Genomic DNA, 24,074 nt, shown 5'->3' on the forward strand with positions numbered 1-24,074 from the left:
TTTCCATAACTTTTTTCATTTATTTTTAATATTTTTTTTAAATGTGTCCCCGGCCCGAGAGTGAAGTATCCCTTTAAGACCTTTTCAATACCAAATTGGTCAAATCGTCAAATATTACATAAGAAAGAGGCAAACTTTGCGAAAATGGCTGATCTACAAGCTCACAACGCCTTGCACTGGAACTGAGTCAAACTTAATGTAATGCACTGGCACTTTCAAAGTATACAATTCTTTTATTCGGGGGGGGGGGGGGGGGAATAGGGACATACAAGGTTTGTTCCTGACAGCAACAATATATGTATATGTATTATTATTGGCTCTAGCTAGCTAGTTCGTTAGTTGTGGCTGTGAATTAAATATATCTATTCTAGCTCAGCAACAACTTGTGAAGATCATGGTTGGGTAAATGACTCGGGAGGCGTAATAGTTTTCTAGCTACTTATTACTCCTTCAAAAAGCAATAACATTACATGACTTACATGACATTACTTGGTATCAAGTGTAATTACATTACAAGTTATATTACTATATTGCCTTTTGCCCCCCAATGTGTTGACACCTTAGTTGTAGATCTGTTCTACGCACCTGACAACCTCTTACTATGGAATATAAATGATAGGCTTAATATATCTATCTCGGTCAAAAACGAATCGTGTTCAATAACTCAAAGTTACTCGGACCAATAACTAATATTACTGTTTTGGCAATTGTAATAAGTTACACTCCTAATTACTGTGGAAAGTAATAATATTACAGTATTAATTAATACATTGTTATTCCCCAAAACTGGTGCTGATGACTCATTTTGACATCACAGTGCATTGTTAAACATTGGGCATTTATAATTTTCAATCAACAAAATTGCTGGAAGAAATTGCAGGAGTGGTGTCACCCATAAAAAAAAAATCAAATTCACCAATCATTTTAAGGCCTACTTAGATCTAAATATTTGTTTTTATATCTATGAAATATTCAATAATCAATCAATCAAAAAGTCTGTGCAGTGCCTTCCTAATGTATATTAGCCTACACTTTTACTGTACATTGTTTTTGCTCTTTGACTTATCTCAAAATAATAATGTATCTAGAAATAATGTATTTAATATATCATAATGAGAAACTTTCCCAAAAGTATGACATAATATGTCATACTTCGATTGTCTCGTTATGCGATGCTAAGTCATTATTTTGAGATATTATCTCAAAATAATGACTAGCATCGCATAACGAGACAATCAAAATGATGATTTAGTATCTCAAAATAATGAGAAATGTGCTCATGTGCCCCCTCTGATTTGTTTTCACAGTTGGCTATTATTTTCCATAATAAATGTGTTTATATTTTATATTTATATTTTGAGTCAAACATTTTCTAATAACACACCCTTTCCCTATGTTTTCTTTCCCCCAAAAGGTTGTGCAACAGCATGCATACAAAACTCTGCTAGAGATTTGGCTACAGAGGTTAGTAGGCTAACTAGAGCATCAATCAATCCCTTTTCTAACACGTTTCTAACCACATTAAATGCAATAAGTTATTCACACTTAATTGCAATTGAGAAATATAGGCATAGTTTGCTTTACAAGTTAGTTGGCTAGTAGCAGGCACTCAGTTACAATCCCTCGGATGTCTTATGGTAGTGAACTGTCTTTGAATGTCAGATATCAGCAGAAACTTATTTTATGTTTATTTTTTCAGGGGAAAGACGTACATGCCCCCTTCTCTACGTACATGCCCCCTTCTCTAATTGATTTAGGGGGCCTTTTGGCTTGCATGATGCCCCTCAGTGTGCTTGACTGTCTATCTCTGAAACATCTGTGCAATTCCACTTGTGCTACACAAATCTAGTGAATAATTTAGAGTGTCGAGTGTCAACAATTTCATCTCCAATTTTTGTCTGTGTATCTCTGACAAAACTCTCAAAATAGAGTGACAGAAGTTTTAACATAGGAGAAGAAATAGAACATTGTTTTGGTTTAAATATTAAAAATCATTTTACTGCACATAGATTTAATTTAAATCAATAAATACAATCCAGCTGTAATAAATTAAAGTTCAACAATGTAGTCTCTTGACATCAAAGATGCAAAACCATCAAACTGCTCATTCCATAAGTCTCTTGGTTCTGTCCCATTTCAACACATCCGCAATGGCATTGAGTCCTCTCCATGATGGCTGAAGGTAACCCTCATATGACCTACATCCATCCACGGTACCGTATTGTATGTGTCCTATAGCTTGTACATCCAAAACGTTGTGGCTTCCTTCGCATAGTCCACCGCGGAGAGGTCTTGCACCCAGACAGCGAGCTGGTCCCCCGCCTCCAGAGTGATCAGCTGTTCCCCAGAGGCCGTACACATGTTAGTGATGTCGCTTCTCAGGCTGCAGTAGGCCTTCACTATGTCCTCCTCCTGGCCCTTTTCACCGTGCCTCAGCTTGATTCTGCTTACCAGCGGGAGCTTGGACCCCTTGGAGAAGCTGACCCTGGCATGGACCATGTAGTCACCGGGCTGCTCCACCGTCACCCAGGTGGGGTGGGAGAAACCATAGACTGTATAGAAACCGACGTGCCTGAGGTTCGAGTGGTCCATGTTCCACGGCAGGTATCCTGGCGCTATAGAGAGAGGAAAGGAAAACTTATTCTGAAGTTCAATGTGCCACTCTTTTTTGCTACTTATCATTGGGGTGATTCGTTCACAAGTATGGCCTATAGATTCTTACATTCGCTTGACGGTTGAGGCTGCTTGACTATCATGCTCGCCATGATACGGTGAGACGCTTCCATAGACGCTTCCATAGACGCTTCCATAGAGAGAAGAGCAGCTGAAAGAGAGAACAGAAAAGTCAGACACTGTATCTGTGCAGAGCTTTTTCAGATGTTCTTGCAACATACTGCGAAAGATATGAGATGTAAGTGAATGTTTGCATACCTTTTGCGTTTGTGTCGTTTGCGTCCTTCTGTAAAAAGGAAAGAGAAAAAAAAGGTGTTACTTCCTCATAACTAAACAGGCACTTACAGTATAAATGTTTTTTCTGGGTACATCACACCTTTTGTTTCTTTAGATGAATTGTTCTTTGAATGATAGCAAGGTGGTATTTTAACTGTCATTTAACACATATCTAATTTTGGTAACAACATTGATATTTTAAGAGATCAGTCAAAAATGTATTAAAACATCCACATGTGTATTTCTATATTGAAATAAACATCTTTTATGCAGAATTGTTACAGTAACTCTTGACTATTTAAATAACTGAGGTTAACTAACAATGAAATAGATTATTTTTAGGCGGTAGTTACAAATTATATGTCTATGAAACAAGAATGTACTTAGTTGATTGTATTCAACTTTTTTCTGTCACTTTGGTTTCCAATAAAAAATACATTATAAAAATTATATGATATCAACAATAATAATAATAAATCCTATTTATTGTTTTCCTAGATTCACTAAAATAAATGTGTTCATCCTTATTACCCGTGTAATCAGTACAATAAGTATTTTCTAACCAGAAAAAAAGTGATAATTACCTTCCTTCCAATGTGATACAACCAGATGAATCCTCCAGCAGACAGCAGCAAATGGAGCAATGCTACCCCAACCAGAAATCTAATGAGAGACTTGCTGTGTCCATATGATGGACCTGGAATAAGGTCCATCCTGCTCAGTCGTGGAGGAATGGGTGGAGGAGCCATGCTAGTGTGGTACGTGTTGATCATTCTACAGAGAGATGGTGAAACCCAGAGAGGCCTGGCAGCCGTAACATCCCATGTACCTCTGAACAACTGTGCTGCCCAGCAAGTCAGTTCTTCTCTTGTTACTTTCAGGAAGTTCTGACCTCTTTTATGTGCTGCTGTGTGACAGAGGTCACGAGGGAGGTGTGCTTGTGTACAGGCATGCACACATCTTGGTTTCGTAGGTGCCTCAGCTTTGCACTTTTTTTTTTGTTCCTAGGGCAACAAAGGAAGAGTTACTATGCAATGTAAGACTCACAGAATTATCCACCTGTTCACTTGGAAATAAGTGCTCAGGGTATGTTTGAGAGCAAAGAACCTCAGCAAAGAAACCATATTTGATGGATGCTATTCATCCCATGTGTATAACGCATTATACACATACTTATAAGGCATTGTAATGCTGATCATAATCTGTTATAATCACATTTATGAGAGCTTATAAATAATCATAATGCTTTATAACCATAACCATGACACATTACAAAGCTTATTATAATGACTTATAAGTTCAAGTATAAATGGATTGTATTATGCTTATAACACGTGATGATTACAGTTATACATATTCATAACAACGTATAATGCAATCATAACACATTATACAACATGTTATAATGACTTATAATGTCAAGTATTATAATACTTCATAATTGCTCCCCACTTTGTAAAACTTGCTATGCAACCCAAAAGGAATTCTCATAGTTATAATCCATTATAATCAATTGATAATGCTATGCTATAATGTATTATAATCACAGTTATAATGCATTATAAGTGATAATAAGGCATTATAACAGTGATTAAAATGCGTTATGACAGTGAGTATAAGGCATTTTAGACATTATAATACAGCATTATTAAATGATCTTAAAGTAACAAATGGCCACTTATAATAACTTATGATCATAGTGTAATGCATTATAACAGTAATTAAAATGCACTATTACATTGATTTAAAGGTGATAAAAATGTAATAATAACATCTTATAAAATGATCATAATGTTACAAATGTTCACTTTATAATAACTTATAATCACAGTATAATGCCTTATAAGTGATAATAAGGTATTATAAACGTGATAATAAAGCCTCATCAAATGATCATAAAGTAACAAATGACCGCTTATAATAACTTATAATCATAGTATAATGCATTATAATATTGCATTATAATAATTATGACACATTATAACAGTGATAATAAAGCATTATCAATTGATTATAATGGATTATAACTATGATAAATAATTTGGGATGCATAGCAATTGTCACCAGTTTGGCAGCAATCATGAAGTATTATAACACTTGATACTTATAAGTCATTATAAAATGCCTTATAATGTGTTATGGTTATGGTAATAAAGCATTATGAGTATTTATGAGCTCTTATAAATCTGATTATACAGGGTTATGAGAAGATTATAATGCCTTATAAGTATGTTCATGATGCATTATACACATAGGACGCATAGCAAGTGCTACCGAGAATTTTTAGAACTATTCTAAATCTATTCTGCAAACTGTTAACTGTCCACAACAAGCACTCTAACTGTAAGTATATTGTTTTTAAAACTCAAGTGGATTGCAGAGTGCGCAACACAATTATAACTATGACAGAGGTGAACAATATAGTTACAGTTAGTTAAGTAAGTTAACTTTTTTCTAATACCCACATTTATAATGCCTGTAGAGTGAGTGCCCCCCTTTTGAGGAAAAATATGGACTTGGAGCAGGTCATCATTATGGTTAGCCGGTGCCACTTGATCTTTCTTTTTTTTTTGTATAATATTTGTATTCATGTCCCAACTTTCTTACAGAACATACAGTATTATTATATTCAGTCAGTATTATAGTCAGTATTTTTTATTTTTTTTAAAGATCTTTTTGGGGCTTATGCAGCAAAGATCGTCGGGAACGGGACTCGAACCCGCGATGTGCTGCCAGGCTACTTTAGAGCCTAGGTCCTTCCTCCGTCAGTATCTTGAGGAAAGCCTGACACAGCACTTGTACACTAAGTCTACACTGCAGTATAAGCCATGGTGGACTGTGTACATTATGATGGGAGTGGTTAATGTGGGTAGGAACTTTTTTTGAATGAGGCCACTTTCAGTTTCCTGTGTTCAGGTATACGTATACCCACAGGTTCTGGTAAGACAACATAGTATTTTAAGTTGACGCGCTGGTCAGAGAGCAACAAGAATGCTTGTCGACGTAGCGGATGCAACCAAGGTGTGGTAGCCTACTTCTACTTACCTTGTTCTTGGTTGCACAATGAGTCAGTATCAACCAGTCTTTTGGCGGGCAAAGATGGTTTCCATGCAACTCTATTTTAAAGTGTGGTGAGAACCCTACCCGCAATTACCATGACAGTGAGACATTTGGTAGACAGGAAGATTGCTGTGAATGGGGACACAGAGGATGAGATTAGGGGTGTAACAGTTAATTGAACTAATCGATTTAATTCATTATTTGAAAAGATAATGTAATAGAATAATACATTGGGGGGGGGTTTCTTTCCTTACATTTTTTCAAATACAGTAGCATTAATGGACCGTTATGTGCAATGGTGCTGCAACAGTTAACCACTTTCAACCTGGCAGATCTTTTTTGATTGATTGATTGAAATTTTTATTAGGCAAAAGAATGTAAAACAACACAGTTACATTTATAATGCTTTTGTCTAAAAGGTCCGGCCAAAAAAGTCCTTGCGGACTTGTTTCCGTTGGGGTCCTTGAGTTAATTTCATAGACATATATAGTAGCAACCAAACAGTTCAAAAATCAACATGAAAATACAGATAATACAGAAAAAATACCACTATGTACAAAGTTGTGTTCACCAATGAGAATCAGCTGTACACTATCGCATAGTTATATACAGTATGTCACTTCCTTTTTGATGTATTCTAGTTTGAAACGCTGAGGAAGGCCGACGTGCCGAAACGCGTCCGTTTCTCTAAATAGACTGTCTGCTGCGGCTGTTCATCTTTAAAAATAAATCAAGAATATAACTGAAGAGAGTGCGGATAATCCTTTATTGTATGTATTCTCAAGAATCTGCACCCAGCTAATCTCAAGAGACTAGGCTACTTCTCAAGACTCCCCTTGAGTAGAGCACGCCTTCTCCTGACCGTATTATTTGGTAGGAGAGCTGCCTTCAAAGATTTAGGAAACAATTATTATAATTTAGTCCCCTTTAGTTGTTGTTGTAGGGGTGTTTGTCACTGTACATTTGCACATACCTTAAGTTTGTACTCTGCATTTACCATTAATAATACCGGTTGCTATGCAGCACCGGGGAGCAGGTTAAGTGTCTTGCTCAGGGACATTTCGACACATAGGTGACTTTCTGACTCCCACATAAAGAATATAAGGAACATCATACAAAAATTAGATGTAACTTTTATTGTCAAAATGTATTGACAAAATATGCAGGTGGTTGCAATGAAAATACGTAATGTAAATGAATTCATCTCCTACTAGGAAGCCATTGCTGGTGCTTCCTTTTGAGAAACACCTTTTAAAGCACATTTCCAAAAGAAGAAATTGTACAAAAATGCCTACATTGAGCTACAAAATGCTTCAGTTCTTTTTTTTATAAAAAACCTGGCTACAACATCTGGGAAAAGGTGAAACGATTCAAATTAAACTAAAAATAACAATATGATAGTTTATACCCATACTGTACACATACAGACTGGTACAAGACAATATTCATCAATTGCTTAAATAACTGCTAAAGCGACATGCAACATGTATTGTACATATATGTTCATATAAATTGCACTGGATGTATATCATTTTCAATGGCTCATAGCTTCCCCTAGTGGTTTCTTTGTAGTAGTAGTTGTGAGGGAATTTACTTTTTATTTTTAAGTTGTTGTTTTAGCTACAGTTCAGTCTGTTGCCACAAAATGTGGCTCTTCAAATAGTTGTCCTATAACTATAAGAGAGCCATGATTCAGTAGTAGATTACAGTGCAAACAACATTAAGACCCAGATTATCTGCACTTGTTGTCAAGCAATGAATCCTTCATTTGTAGACAATACATTTACAAACATTTTGCTCTAACAATAAAGTGCAATAAAAAGGCGCTATTCCCACAGATCAATGTAATGTTTTTGGAGACACATTCTGTACTGGGTCTTCCCTATATTGTACTGTAGCAGACATATTTAAGCTGATATATATTTGTGCTTTTGGTTGACCATAGATAATGTCTGATGAAATGGCCATTGGTTTGTATAGCATTGTGTTGGTACATTTACTTTGAAAACTGGACGCCTCAACGCACCTTTGTTACTGAAGAGAACAGCATACACGGGTGTTGCCATAATGTCATTCCCTGTCAGGCTTCCACTCCCTGTGCTTACTTTTTAAAACTAGAATCAAATGCTCGTAGGGGTGGACTGTATAGTAGAGGCCTGAAAGTGACACCGGAGTGAAATTGATGTATATTCAAGCATGCATAAAAAATAGGAGGGTAAAAACAGACCATGTGCTTAATTTCTAACTTGCTTTTTCCAACGAGTTGCAACTACAGACAAGGATAGGCCTGAATAAGCCTGGCAGAGGGCAGAGTGAAGGCACTGCACCCTAAGGGGGCACTGCAGGTGACACTGACATCAGAAAAAAAATAATATCTTTTAGTGGTTTGATTGTATCTGGTTAAAGATATGTTCTTCAGATTCACTTCAATTCATTTAAATCCAATGAATTAACTGGTGTTGGCATTAACAGTATGAGGTGATACGCCATTACTGTTAACTCACCTTTGATTGATCAACATTTAAAAAACAAATACATAAAATCTCTTTTTTTAGGTAATACAATATATAAAATAATCAATAATAAATAAATAATCAATCAAATATTTTTTTCATCAATGCCCTCCCCTTGTGCTCATGTAATGCTCTGCTTTTTGGAAGGCAATAGAACATCTCTGAAGACAAAGAAGACAGGGTGATACTGATGGAAGTAAATCCAAAATAACTCAGTATATTCATATTATCAGGTTCTACTGGGATAAACCCATAGTTCAGCCCCAGAAACAACATGGCACTCATGGAGCATTCAGGGTTTGCAAACATTTAAAGGCTTTTTTTTTTACTTTACATTCATTTGCAAGATAAAAACCAATGGCAGTCTTGAGTAATACAGATAGAAGGCAAACATAGGTGCATGTAATGGTTTTTAAAGCATGGTTTTGAGAACCATCATGGAGTGTAGTGGACAACGAGGGACATCTTGTTTGCAGGGTTCCTAAGGCTCCTGTGGGTTTGTAAGGAGTTGGGGGAGACGTGTGTGTGGGCAATGCCGAGGCGAAAGGACTGTGTCCCTGGTGTCGGGTGTACCTCTCTGCTGCTCTGTTGGGTGTTAAAGCCATGGTGGGCAGACTGGGGTTCCTCACTGCACTTCCAGAAGGCCACGAAGCACCTATTAAACTAAGGAAAATACCAATCAATCACATACTCAGTACAGATAATGGACTTCTGCATTAGACATTTGTGTGAAGTCATTTTCCACATACACTCACATACACATACATCTCTTATTATTACTTAATTATACTGCTTTGTTGAATACTCGACTCTGACTAGTCAATCAAGGCATTCTGCCGACTGTTATTTCCTGAAAGCAGGCCACTGTTCTGAATAACAGACCGCTGCTCTGCATCTGATTACGTTACTATGGAAGATGAAGCTTGCAAGCTAATAAAAAAAGCCGTGGTAAATCCATACCTTGTGTGAAATTATTGATTTTGAAATAAATCCCTTCAGGGTAAAGCAGGACCTCATCGCATCGGTCCCGCATCACCCTGTCTGGATTTATTTTCCAATAGTTTTTGGCTCATTGTACATTATCCCTCACATCGACCTGGCTCAATAGAGCTCTTGTTGTTGCCACATAAGTATGCCACCTTTGTCTTAAATACTGTATGCAGCATCTGGGGGACGGTGCTGAGGAGCACACAGAGAAGGACAAGATCATTACAGGTCTAGACAGGGTCCTTAATGTCACAGAAGCCCCAGTGTTATACCGTAGTCCTCCCGATAGTCCATGGGCCAGAACCTTAATTTTTCGATATCAGTACCATTAGATATGTCTTAGTCGCATGTTATAGATCAATGTCAAGGTCATCTTGTATCACAAAGTAAATAAAAGGTCATATCTTGGCTATTACTTTTATGTTGACCTTGCCCTCAGTAATACATATTTTGTATCCAATAAACAACAGATAAGCAAATTTTTACTAATATGACAATCATGAGAAATCATGTGTCCCCCTAATATCCTTACGCCACCAATTCATTGAAACAAATCCGCTCAGAGTTCATAACAGCCCCCCGTGTTTGCCACAATAACTTCAAGGTCGAGCTAAAATCGAAAAACATTGAGGGGATATCAGTGGCGTTCCCAGAAATTACATTTAGGGCAGGCGAGGGGGGGGGGGGGGGTTGTACTCGGGGGGAAATCTTTGGGGAAACAAGTTAACAACAACACTACACTGACTACAAAACTGAAAAACATGAATAAAAACAATATGCAAGTATAATCAATCAATCAATCAATTATTCAGCGGTGGTCTCTTCATGTTGTAGTTTAATGGCTCAAGCTGATCTCAGACTCAGAGCCCCTTTTATGCCAGGTGAGTACAGGTGATGACCCCCACACCTGGCACTCCTGGCACCCCATGAAGATAAAGGCATACATTTGCATCACTATAGGCGACGTCGCTCTGCTGAATGGATACGGTAGTGATTGGAGGCAGCCAATCACTACCGTATCCATTCAGCAGAGAATGTGAATGGCCCGCGTGAATGGACGAGGAGGTCCGACGACCACTATTCTCTTTGGATTTTTTTCACTGCCTGTTTTTCAGCCTTTTACTTTATTTTCTAGGGGAGGCTAGATTTTAGTTGGGCAGGCGGCCGCCTGCCCTGCCTCTATGGTGGGTACGCCACTGGGGGATATGAAATAAATAAATTGCACGAACCCTCGTTAATTCAGTCCCGGTCAAAACAGTATGTAAACAGCGACGTTGCCTGTGCAAATCCTCACCCACTCCTCGACTGTGCGGACCCCCCTCACCTGCTTATTAAGGAACACATAGAGGACAGGGTTGACGACGGTGCTGAGCTTGGCCAGGATGGAGGGCACCACGCTGGCCATCGGGGTGACCAGGCCCGACCGACCAAAGGTGGCCAGCAGGGCGATGATGCCATAGGGCATCCAGCAGAGAAGGTAGCAGGACACCATGGACAGCACCATCAGGAGAATGTGCTGCTCCCGCCTCTGGGCCGACAGTAGGTTGACCTTACCCACCTGGACACGGGGAAGAGGAGAGGAGAAAGAAGCAAACATGGCCAAAACAACCACGTCGGTCAGTCATTTTCAGGAGATGCTCTGATCAATGACACTATTCATTCATTAATTTCATTTTCATTTAGTGTCACACAAAATGTTATTCTTTGACTGTGTAAGATTCAGGTTCAGGTTAGATTCCATCTGTAGACCTTTGTTGCATGTCCTTCCCTCTCACTCTGCCCTCGGTTTCCAAACTTTCCGGGCTATCTACCTAATGTCATCTCATGAGGAGAAAAGCCTGGAAAAGATCTACAGCCGAAAGTGTCTATAGGGCTAGGGGTGAGGCATTGGATTGGCTATTTAAGGGTTTTTGATAGTAGTTCTGGTCCAGCCTGGTCCAGCCTAGTATACACGAATCCACGGAGCGCTGCCCTGCGCGCAGCCATTGCTGCGGTGTCAACGCTACGCGGACGTGACACCGCAGCAATGGCCGCCTACAGGCAGCTACAGGCAGCGCGTCTGTGGATTCGTCTATATCTAACTAAAGCAGCAAAATAACCCTGTAGGCTTAGAGACAAAACATATCCAGCATTACGTATTAGTTATTTTACACGCCAATTACTTGGTGTTTTATGTGTGGTGGAGTTGAGCAGCAGGATACTACTGTAGGTGTTGAGGTTGGAGTTAAAATTAGCATGCAGGGCCCAGTGGTAGAGCTTTATCAGAGGACTGCCTGTCATGATCCCAACGCCTCTGTCGGTCACCTCTTCTAATTTTTTGTCATTTTATTCTCAAATTGATATTTTTTTTTACATTTACACAGGTTTACATTGTGGAATAAATAGATAAAAAACAAGAAAGGTTTGCTCTTCGTAGCACAGGTCTCCGCCAGGCCGGGTTGCGTACCCAGGGCCTGAAAACATTGGACACTTTGGTCAAAGCCACTTGGGATGGGATCTGAAAAATCTAACTTAATACATCTTGATCACATGACCCCAGAGATAATGTGTAGCGGTTTGTGTGTGATTTGGACAAAATCTGTAGGAGTAGTAGCAAAAAGTGTGTTTTGAAGTGGTTGGAGCCTATTAGTACAAATAAACGTAGGCAAAATATTGCTGTATTGTGTCTGGCATTTCAATATGCTGCTGACAGTCAGGAATAATAATAAAAAAAAACATGAAATCCAAGCTTGATCCGTAATGATACTAACTTGAATTTAAGTCACCTTTCAGACACCAGAGGTAGGCTGAGGTTGATGGCCCTGTTTCTAAGAAAATCCCTGAGGCAGGGTTCTCGGTTGGAAAGTGGCGGGTGGATGGCGGAGACCCATTCACCAGTACACTAATCAAGTCTGCAGAGATGCTCTCGCCTCCAAGAGAAAAGGCTTGTCACTTACATAATAGCGTGTAGCCAATAGAGACAAGACGGACTTCTCTTACAATCTAAAAATACCTCACAGGTGATTCATTCATGTGTACAGGTGACATCAAGGCGCACAGAGTGACCCGACCGCCAGTCCAGAGCTCCTAATGATCTATTCCCTGGGTGAATGCTCGGTTTATGTAATCCCTTCTGAGGTGCGGATGAGTCACTGATATCCAATAGGAGACGTTGCTTTCTTGGCTCCTGAACCCCCACCCGATTCTGAACTCGCTGGACGAATCAACAGGAGTAGCCACATACAGAGTGTTGGCCTCCCACAGTATGATTGTCTAACTCTGTGCCCCGTATAACCTTTAAAACACATGTTTTGTTACAGATGTTAATGGGAGCCTGTGCAGACATAACTCACCCTGCAACCTGCTCTGTTGTCCCAAGCAGAGGAACTTGTCATCTCAACTTGCCACAGTGTTGCTGACATAATTAGGGCCATTGAGGCGTTGCCACTGAGTGGAATGATATATATAGGAGAAGGCAGTGGAAATGACATCTCTGTCTCTTAGGCATGTCTATTCATTTTTCTGGTTGTCCATTGTCAGGGAATGACTGTCACACGGTTGCCAATGGCATTGGAGATGCCGTCAATGATGGTAATAGAGATACAATACGATACTATTAGTCAGGGGATATTAAAAACATCTTGGAATAAATTCCTTACCAAAAAAAATCTTCACCAATGTGTTTGTAAAGGTGTCTAGTAACACATCTCACAAAGACTGAAATACAGTTTCCCTAGGAGAATTTTTGACAGCTCCTGAAAGTTGGGGTACCCACCATAACCTTATATGGGGAAAAAAAATCTAATTTTTATTCTGTTTTAAGTAGCATGTGAGGGGTCAAACTAGGGTGTGATTCTGAATCCATTGCAAGCATTTGTTTTGCACCAAAAAACGGACATTGCCATCCTTTTCCAGGTATACTTTTTGTGTAAAAAGCCCATTGAGATTGGGCCGTTTTTAGCCCAAGGAGTGGTTTTGGTGCAAAACAAATGCTTGCAATGGATTCAGAATCATAAAAACACCCTAGCTTGACCCCTCACATGCTACTTAAAACAGAATTAAATTTTGATCAACTTTCAGCAGCTGTCAAAAATTTCCCTAGGGAAACTGCATTTCAGTCTTTGTGAGACGTGTTACTAGACACTTTTACAAACACATTGGTGGAGATTTTTTTTGGTAAGGAATTTATTCCAAGATTGGAAATCTTTCTGCTAATATCCCCTGACTATATATTCTTAATTAAGATAGGCATTTACAATTATCTATAATCTATTGTGTAATGACTTGAGGCATAGAAGGAAAGGAACATGTGAGCCATCATTGTATGAAAAAGTGTATATCACAGCTTATACTATAAATACCTGACATTACTGAACATTTTGTGCAGTAAAAAGAAAAGGAAAGAAAAGTGGTGAAATATGTTCACAAAGTAGGATATTCATAAGAAGTAAATAAAATGTAGTGGGTCTTGTGCAGAAAGTGTGTTAACATGCACATAGATGCAGAACATACACTTGATTAGCATGTGAGTGTATATTGCCTCATATTCAGAGAGTGCACACTTATATTCCTCCCATTCTCCCCTTCTTCTTTTTCAATCTCACCTACACCTTGTTGCACATGGCATCCTTTGAGATGTGAAGGACAGAAGGATCAATTCAAATTTAAATTGCCTTCTGTTCTGAGCGCACACTTATATTCTTCCAATTCTCTCCTTTTTCAGTCTCTCAGTATGTGAGGACACATATATGCAAGGGATAATGTATGGGGAGGTGGTCATTATTGAAAATTAAAGCCCGACAGGGTGATTATCGCGGAGGTGGATAATCACCCTGAAGGGCTTTCCTTTTCAATAATGACCACCTCCCCATACATTATCCTGCTTATTACACGGCTACTTAATAAGTAAATAAATAATTTGACCCAAAAGTAACAACAAAACTAAGTATTTCCTTGCTTACGGCATTGAAAGTATTCCATTCCAAGTATTGGGCTGGGCGGAGAAGTCCACCTCGGAAAACAAATGACAGTAGTCCATACGGTAACCCGAAGACTCGCCCCCAAAACACACTCGCCACCATTCTACAGTATATAGTATATAACACCAGATTTGCCTATAATACCGCCGGATTTGCCCCGGGGCGACAGTGTTTTGGGGCGAGTGTTTTGATATTCTTGCGTTGGTGCGCCACGATAAACAAGGAAGTGTAGTGGATCAAATAAAATCACTTTTCGGTTATTGCATCATCTATTTCTCACTTCAAATGTTTAAAAAAAACATTCTTGAGAGCAACGTTTAGTTGTAAATGACTTGTAAATGGCTGTCATGTTGGATTACAGAATAAAACCAAACAGCGCAGGTTGACATGAGCAGGTGCTCTGAGTCTTTGATTAGACAGCGGTCTGTTATTGAGCTCATCAGTCATTATCAAGAAATAATGACCGATGATTGACCAATTAGAATCAAGCATTCAACCAAGCCGTATAATAAGATGTAATAATGTACTGGGTTAGATTGGTGGATGGAACAGGGTCTGGGATGGGACTAGAGGAGATTGTTTAGTCAACAACAGATGGCACTGCTCCATCTGTACTGAAGAAGGAAAAATCAAATTTGCATACCCCTTGATATACTTTTAGCATTGTAGGGTGGGTGATGGCTGATTTTAGCAGTCACACCTGGCCTTGCTAAAACTAATTATACTTTGAGCTGGGTATGAAAACACAGCTGTTGTGTATCAATCTAATCCAGGGGTTCTCCACTTTTTGGTGACCCCAAACTTGAATGTTTACTTTAGTGCAATTTCAAAGTTGAAATCTTACACTAAATGTGCAAAATCTCTGTACCAGTACAGTATCTTCATGCATTGGAAATAGAATGAAATATGAGTCAATTAAGACCCTGTCAAGACTGTGTAGCGAAGTGAAAAAAAAAAAGAAATCAGCCAAACGTAGCGAAGCAGTCTGGATCCTGCAGGCTAGTGTTGCCCTGTGTATTATCTTTCTTCCCTCATTGGTGTGTGTGGGTGGCTGATTGACTACCAGTTGGTGTGAATGGTGACTGAGTGGTGTCTGAATGTGACTGGCTAACTATAGGTGGTGATTGGATCCTGTGTTGGTGGACTGCACTATAAAGCTGACAGTCTCCTGTTTATCAGATGTCATCGTTCTAGCCAGCCTCCAAACACCAGCACTCTGTCCTGCTTTTAGAATTGCCTTTGCCATGGGTTAAAGTTCTGTGTGTGTGTAGGGGTGGGTGACCTCTCTTTTTGTTATTAATTGTCTCCGCCAGGCCAAGGTGTGGCAGAGACTATGTTTTGCACCCTGTCCGTCCGTCCGTGCGTACGTGTGTCTGTCTGCGAGCAGCTAATCTCCGGCACCATTGGGCCGATCGCAGCGAAACTGTGCACGCACACTTACTGCCAAAGCAGAACCTCTGCCCCAAATTTTTCAGATCGGCCTGTTATAGCGCCAGCAGGAGGTCAATTTTTGCAACAAAAAAATATTCGTATAAAAAAAAGGTCTCTTTCATATTCCATCCTGATTGGCTAAGATTGGCTTCCAAAGTTTTTGTTCAAAACAGAGTGCTCTGTTTTGAACAAAATGCCTCAAATAATAAACGGAGTGCCACTTGAAACTTTTCAAATCAGCCTCATGGTGGCGCTATAACAGGCCGATTCGCGTTTTTAACTATAACTGCACCGATCTGCGTAAAACTTTGTATGCACACTCCCTAGATGCCAAGGAAAAACCTTTGCCCTGCCTTTTTCACATCTGCCTTTTACAGCGCCACCAGGAGGCCGACCTATGTAAAACAAATTTTTTATATTACCCCTTCAAATTGTATCTAAATTTCACGCAAATCAGTACACATGATCTCTGTAGTCATGTGATCAAGAAGAATCTGTTTGATTTTTCATATTCCATCCTGATTGGCTAAGATTGACATCTAAAGTTTGCAGGAGTGGCTCGTTTTGAACAAAATGCCTCAAATCATGAACGCAACGTCCGATTGCGATGAAACTTTGCACGCACATTCGCACTACATTGAGGAACAAATGCCACCCTTTTGACATTGCCCTATTATAGCACCACCAGGGGGGCGATTTTTTTCCTAAATTTTTTTATATTACTCCTACAGATTTTGTCCAAACATCACGCATCGGTAGGCTACACATTATCTCTATAGTCATGTGATCAAGATGGATCTGTGCAATTCTTCATATTCCAACGATATTGCTGGCCCACAATAACCTACCTGACCTGGCGGAGACCTGTGCTCCGAGGAGCACTTTTTCTAGTATATTAGGTAAGATATTTGTATTTTTGGTTTCCTTTATGCTAGGCAAGAAAAGGTTTGTTTTGTATTTATGCTTATATGATCCCAGCCTGAGATAATGTGTACATTAATTGCTTTTATCTTAAAAAATAAAAATAAATCCTTAATTCTTGGGATTATAAACCTGCGTGGCCTGGCTGTTTGGGCACTGGGAAAGAGAGACTTGATTTTTTTATTTTACACCTAGTGACCCCTAGCCTGCGTAATTCTACTGGATGTGTGTCAACATTCCTGTTTACATTCAGATTGACACTATCCCCATAGACATTAGTCACCCAATACTGTCGTTCTTGCCACTTTAACAATCTGGTCACAGTTTAGCTCAGCTTTGATTGTCCATGTCCCATATACTGTACAGTATATAACGGCCATCAATTTCCCCAATCTAGATTGGATTCTACATTCTGTCGCAGGAAATTACCTTTCTGAGATATCGATGGTAGCTATGTCATTTTTAATGATGTGTCAAAAAAAATGTAACCTACCCCACTCTCAGATGTTTTTGCTCATATGGTACAGTATCACCACTGCATCGGATCTCATATATCCCCAAATGAACACCCAGGTTTCAATACAGTAATTGGTCCCCATCTTTTTATTCTTTCACTCTCTGTGTGACAACCCAGACAAGAAGAGGAACATGGGGAAATGCCAAATGAATGCTGGAATTGCGCCACTGGCAACTATAATTGTAGCACATCTTGTGTGTAGGGCACAATTCTGTGTTAAATGTATTGGTGTCAATGGCAATGTGACTGCTGTCTGTGCATTCCTGTGGGTGTGTATTCCAGTCACACCAATCAGCAGTCACAAACTAGTCACACCTTGGTAAAAGTAGTAGCGTCAGCCTGTAGTAGTGAGGTAAATGCTGCAGTACAGGAGCTGCTGCAGGTCGGTACTGAGACACATGCCTCAAAATGCCTCAAATAATAAACGGAGTGCCACTTGAAACTTTTCAAATCAGCCTCATGGTAGCGCTATAACAGGCCGATTCACGTTTTTAACTATAACTGCACCGATCTGCGTAAAACTTTGTATGCACACTCCCTAGATGCCAAGGAAAAACCTTTGCCCTGCCTTTTTCACATCTGCCTTTTACAGCGCCACCAGGAGGCCGACCTATGTAAAACAAATTTTTTATATTACCCCTTCAAATTGTATCTAAATTTCACGCAAATCAGTACACATGATCTCTGTAGTCATGTGATCAAGAAGAATCTGTTTGATTTTTCATATTCCATCCTGATTGGCTAAGATTGACATCTAAAGTTTGCAGGAGTGGCTCGTTTTGAACAAAATGCCTCAAATCATGAACGCAACGTCCGATTGCGATGAAACTTTGCACGCACATTCGCACTACATTGAGGAACAAATGCCACCCTTTTGACATTGCCCTATTATAGCACCACCAGGGGGGCGATTTTTTTCCTAAATTTTTTTATATTACTCCTACAGATTTTGTCCAAACATCACGCATCGGTAGGCTACACATTATCTCTATAGTCATGTGATCAAGATGGATCTGTGCAATTCTTCATATTCCAACGATATTGCTGGCCCACAATAACCTACCTGACCTGGCGGAGACCTGTGCTCCGAGGAGCACTTTTTCTAGTATATTAGGTAAGATATTTGTATTTTTGGTTTCCTTTATGCTAGGCAAGAAAAGGTTTGTTTTGTATTTATGCTTATATGATCCCAGCCTGAGATAATGTGTACATTAATTGCTTTTATCTTAAAAAATAAAAATAAATCCTTAATTCTTGGGATTATAAACCTGCGTGGCCTGGCTGTTTGGGCACTGGGAAAGAGAGACTTGATTTTTTTATTTTACACCTAGTGACCCCTAGCCTGCGTAATTCTACTGGATGTGTGTCAACATTCCTGTTTACATTCAGATTGACACTATCCCCATAGACATTAGTCACCCAATACTGTCGTTCTTGCCACTTTAACAATCTGGTCACAGTTTAGCTCAGCTTTGATTGTCCATGTCCCATATACTGTACAGTATATAACGGCCATCAATTTCCCCAATCTAGATTGGATTCTACATTCTGTCGCAGGAAATTACCTTTCTGAGATATCGATGGTAGCTATGTCATTTTTAATGATGTGTCTAAAAAAATGTAACCTACCCCACTCTCAGATGTTTTTGCTCATATGGTACAGTATCACCACTGCATCGGATCTCATATATCCCCAAATGAACACCCAGGTTTCAATACAGTAATTGGTCCCCATCTTTTTATTCTTTCACTCTCTGTGTGACAACCCAGACAAGAAGAGGAACATGGGGAAATGCCAAATGAATGCTGGAATTGCGCCACTGGCAACTATAATTGTAGCACATCTTGTGTGTAGGGCACAATTCTGTGTTAAATGTATTGGTGTCAATGGCAATGTGACTGCTGTCTGTGCATTCCTGTGGGTGGGTATTCCAGTCACACCAATCAGCAGTCACAAACTAGTCACACCTTGGTAAAAGTAGTAGCGTCAGCCTGTAGTAGTGAGGTAAATGCTGCAGTACAGGAGCTGCTGCAGGTCGGTACTGAGACACATTTGCTTACATTCAGAATGTACCTTTGATGCATTATTGTATGTTCAAAAACAGCTGTTTTTTTAATTTCCATTCATTTTGCTGATTGCTGGTGTCAATTCATAACACTGACTGAAATCAGATTGGTGAGTGAAACATGATGACTTTAAACTTTAAATAACATTTCAAACATAAAACATTTCAATATTCAGTGTTTTTCTTGTAAAGCTGTTTTGTTAAACTTTTGTTAAGGTTGTCATTTAGTTCAAGCATTTTACATTGGCCTTTATGTTATATACAGGCCAGGTTTTTCGGAGAACATGAGCCGACTGAGGAGTTCTGATACAGTATGTGTGAGGATGATGGCGACATACCCCACTTAGAGTGATTCGAACCTGATCTTCAACACTACTCTGGAGGCCCACAGCTTTCTTTGTCCTGCCAGGGCGGGTAGGACAATCTGCAACAGCCAACACACCATTGACCCAAACCCCTATCTCATACGCACACACACACACACTGCCCCGCACATGCCCCTCTGACTTGACACTGACTGCTTTACCTGGGCTTGGGGATTGGGGAGTGCAGGGTTAAAGACTGAGCTGGTTGCTTTATTGAAGGAGCCTTGTTTGGATCGTGTTGAATATATATAACTGTGAATGGCCATACTGTGTTTTTGTTTGTCTTTTTCTTGATTTTGTCTAAACCTTTCAATACATGGTACCTTTTTCCACTGCAATACAAGTTTGAGTTTTAAGTGTTATCATCAGCGTAATTTGCCTCCATTATCATACCTATCTTCTGATGCAGTAACTAGCCCAGTGTCAGCAAACTTGCCTCCAGTAAGCATATGCTATACATGTGCACAAGCTACCGCATGCATTACTCCAAATTTGGACTTTCGAAATGGCAATAGAAGTTGCAAATCAGCCTCAAGAACCAAATGGAAAGATTCCTTTTCTATCTCTTTTAGCAAGCATGCAGAATAATCATATTATACTGGAAGCCACCAGGCCCCCCTACTGCGCCTCTGTTGCTTAGCAATTTGGTGATATGTTTCAAATTAGATAAGATAAAAACAAATCAATCCACCCACCTGGAGCTGTATGATCCAATATTCTTATAATTTGAAAACCTTTCCTGGAGCCTCTTCATTTACTTATTCATTCCTTATAGGTTTGGATCCCCTTTTCTTTTACTCAAATTTAAGTTGATATACGCCATAGGTGTAGATTCTACAGTACTGTATGATTTATTCATTGTCACCACTTTCAATTTGGTAGTGTGAGGTTTTAGTTCATGAGGGGAAACTGGGCATGGGATAGGGAATGTGATTCTATGATTTATAATAATCAAACAAATACCTGTGTTACTATGTGTATGCAGACTGACCTTGTGATTCTTGAGTAAACAAGTAGTTCAACTAAGACCAATAATCATATGGATTTATATTCTAGTCATCTCTGGGTCTAATTTGTAAAAATGCACATTTTCACTTTCAACTGATTATATATCATGCTGTGCCAAACAAGGAATTCTTAGTGATCCCGAGGTCTGCATTGATCCCGCAGTTGTAAATGTTAGCAATATGTGGTGTTGTTGGCATATGTTGCATTGAGAAGAAACTAAAATGTTACTTGCCAATACAACATTGCATCGTCATAAGTGCTGCACTTGAAAGGTGCAAACTCACCCTCCTGATGGTCTTCAGGATTTGGCTGTAGCAATACACCATAAGCAGAAGGGGAAGCAACAGGCAGAAGATGAACAGACACAGCACGTAAGAGACACTGGTAGCCGAGCGCACGTGCCACTGGACCGAACACGTGGTGCCGGGCCCCTCGGGCCCGTAGCTGCTCCAACCCAGGAGGGGCGGCAGGGTCCAGAAGAGAGAGTAGAGCCAGGAGATCCCCACACACAGCCACGCCTTCCTGAAGTTGGAGATGTCCACCTTGGTGGAGCACAGCACGGCAGTATAACGCTCGTAGGACAGTATGGATAAGGACACCAGCGACACAATCCCTGGAAGCAAGAGAGCGTTGGAAAGGGACGCATGATCAACACGGGTTACACATTATTGCTGAGGTTAAGTTAATAATCTAGCATTATATATATTATATAGCCATACAGTCAGTGGTGGGCAAAGTACAGTACTCAACCCCAGTACTTGAGTCAAAGTATACTGTAATATTCCTGGTCAAATGTGACTCGACTACAAGTGAAAGTCGCTCAGTAAATTATTTTGTTGAAATACTGAAGTACAAAGCATTGAATCGTAACGCTTTCTGAGCTTGTACTGTGGATCTATTATTTAGAGTTCACACAAGTTTCACCGCCGTTCTGAACGATATGCCCATATATGGAGATCTCTGTATCGGTCAGTCCTTCTGCCATGCCCATATATGGGCATGCCCCCTTTTGTCCCCATATATGGAGTTTACAGCTGACTGATTTGTTTGAGCCTGATGCCATGACGACACATTGAAGTTAGACAACACATTCCATATTTGGGCGTACCTGCATTGGGAACTCCTTATTTGGTTATGGCTGAGTCATAGTGACATGAGCGTGATGACGTGGTCCGCCGGCTTGCTGGTCCTCCCATTAGCCAATTTTAATATAGGATGAAATAGGGCTTAAGTGGTTAATTGTACTTTTTCCCTTACTAGAAATGCAGTCAAAAGTACAATTATTTGTCTTTGAAATGTAGTGGAGTGAAAGTCATAAATATAAATTAATAAATATATTGTGTACAAAATGTATTTAGTACACAAGTACTAAATACAAATACAGTACTCAAGTAAATGTATTTTGTTACTGTCGTCCACTGCATACAATATATTCTTATGGCAGGACAGTGGGCACAACCTAAAAAGGTTATGTTCCACGTTCCAAAAGGAACTGTAAAATGTGTACCTAGATTACACCCAAATATAGAGGGATCACCAACATAAGTGCAAATCTGTGTTGTTAGGCAATGGTTTCTGTTGTGTGTCACAAACCAGAGCTCGATCAGCGAGGGAGAGAGAGGGAGAGAGGGAGGGAGGGAGAGAGAAGGACAGGAAGTAGAAAGAGAGAGGGAGTGAGAGAGGAAGAGATGGAGGGAGGGAGAGCCTAGATATTTGGCTTTAACTCTAGCCCCAAGCGGGAACTCCTTACACAGGCACCCATACAATAACCCGTCGTGTTGTCAGCACAGTAACCTCAGCAACATACAGTACAGCTGGCTTGCTAGCTAAATTGTTGTTGTTGTTGGGGGTATTTGTCACTGTACTTTTGCCCATACGTGAAATGTGTCCTGCATTCTAACAATTAGGAGCAGTGGGTGCTAATACAGCACCCAGGGAGCAGTAAGGGGTTAAGTGTCTTGCTCAGGGACACTTTGACGCAGACAGGGTGGGCCGGCGGATGAACCAACGATTCCCAGACAAACTCAGTCTCTACACACTCATCTATGGCCACCTATTTTCGGCTTGTATTTCTATACATGTGAGTTTAACTTCACATTATCTCCCATTAGCCAGCCAGATGACTCTGCTCCAGTCATATAAAGCCAGACATATAATCTGGGGCTACTTTGGGCCTGGCGTAGCCGATGATTGCATTTAATTACCTGATGGAATAGAGGACTTGGGTCCCATTTTCTTGGTTTAATTGTGCATGCTTTCTTCCTACTTACACTCATGAATTATCCCCCAGTGTAGTAATTACCACAATGAGCTTTTTAAAGTCTAGAACACATTGCTGTCAACGATCTCACTGATAACCAAGTGTCTCATTGCTTTTCATATTTGAGGAAGAGTGGGCAACGGTTCACTCCTCCAACTGTTTCTATTTCTGGTTCTTGAGATCCAATGAGTCAACACCGAGCTGGGAAGCAGTGATTTTAGCTATTGTGCTCCTATAGCATGGAATGAGTTTCAAGAGACTTTCAAAATGAAATAAATTTGTTTTAAGTTGAGGAGGCAGAGCAGCAATCCAGGAGCTGGAAGGTTCCCCGGCACCTCCTGGCTGTGTGTTGTGTCCTAGTGCAGTGGTTCTCAGCCTGTGGGTCGGGACCCCCCGGGGGGGGGGTCTCCACATTATTTTTGGGAGGTCCCCAGATGACGGTGAAGTGACAATTAGATTTTTTTTAAGAAAAAGAAAGTAAAGAAAAAAGACCATTACTGCATCAAAAGTAACTAACAAAACAAACTAGACTATTAAAAAAAATGCCAAATTTTCATATAATACAAGAAAGAGGCAAAAAATAAATAAAGCCAATCTACAAGCTAACAACTAAACGTAATGCCTCAACTCCTACAATTCCAAGTGCTTGTCACTTCAAATATGATTATTTTGGGGTGTCGCTGCCTAAAAAGGTTGAGGACCCCTGTCCTAGAGCAAGTGTTCCCAGACCCCCCACCCTGACAAGCACTTGCAATTGTAGGAGATGAGGCATTACATTTAGTTTGACTCGGTTCCACAGATAAATATTGTGAAAATAACAATTGTGAGCTTGGAGATCGTCTATTTTCAAAATGTTTCATATTTGACAATTTGGCCAATGTTTGACAATTCTTTATAGTATAGTTTGTTGGTTACTTTTGGCATAGTAATGGTCTTACTAGTCTATTTTGATTTTTTTTCATTTTGGAGGTATTTAAAGATACCCTGTTTACACTTATACTGTTGGTTTGTATACTGTTGAGTGAGAAAACAATGTTTC

The 24,074-nt window shown here is 39.8% G+C and overlaps 2 protein-coding genes across 2 annotated transcripts in view; both read right to left on the reverse strand.

Moving 5' to 3' along the window:
• Nucleotides 1-94: 94 nt before the first annotated feature.
• Nucleotides 95-3,805, reverse strand: cd40lg (CD40 ligand). The gene is made up of 4 exons (XM_080415755.1): nt 3,534-3,805; nt 2,932-2,959; nt 2,723-2,824; nt 95-2,615 (listed from the first exon to the last, which is right to left on the reverse strand). Exons 1-4 carry the CDS (start codon nt 3,720-3,722, stop codon nt 2,233-2,235), a joined length of 702 nt encoding a protein of 233 aa, XP_080271881.1. The 5' UTR covers nt 3,723-3,805; the 3' UTR covers nt 95-2,232.
• A 5,152-nt stretch (nt 3,806-8,957) lies between these two features.
• tmtops3a (teleost multiple tissue opsin 3a) overlaps nt 8,958-24,074 on the reverse strand; it is a gene marked incomplete at both ends in the record, with an annotated part of 16,124 nt that continues 1,007 nt past the window's right edge. Inside the window, 3 exons of the mRNA XM_080415604.1 lie at nt 8,958-9,185; nt 10,834-11,067; nt 21,060-21,388. Of these exons, the coding sequence (XP_080271730.1) occupies nt 8,958-9,185; nt 10,834-11,067; nt 21,060-21,388 (791 nt within the window). The remainder of the gene's footprint in view (nt 9,186-10,833; nt 11,068-21,059; nt 21,389-24,074) is intronic.

Source organism: Gymnoscopelus braueri (assembly GCF_963280865.1).
Source record: "Gymnoscopelus braueri genome assembly, chromosome: 20".
NCBI classification, from domain to species: domain Eukaryota; kingdom Metazoa; phylum Chordata; class Actinopteri; order Myctophiformes; family Myctophidae; genus Gymnoscopelus; species Gymnoscopelus braueri.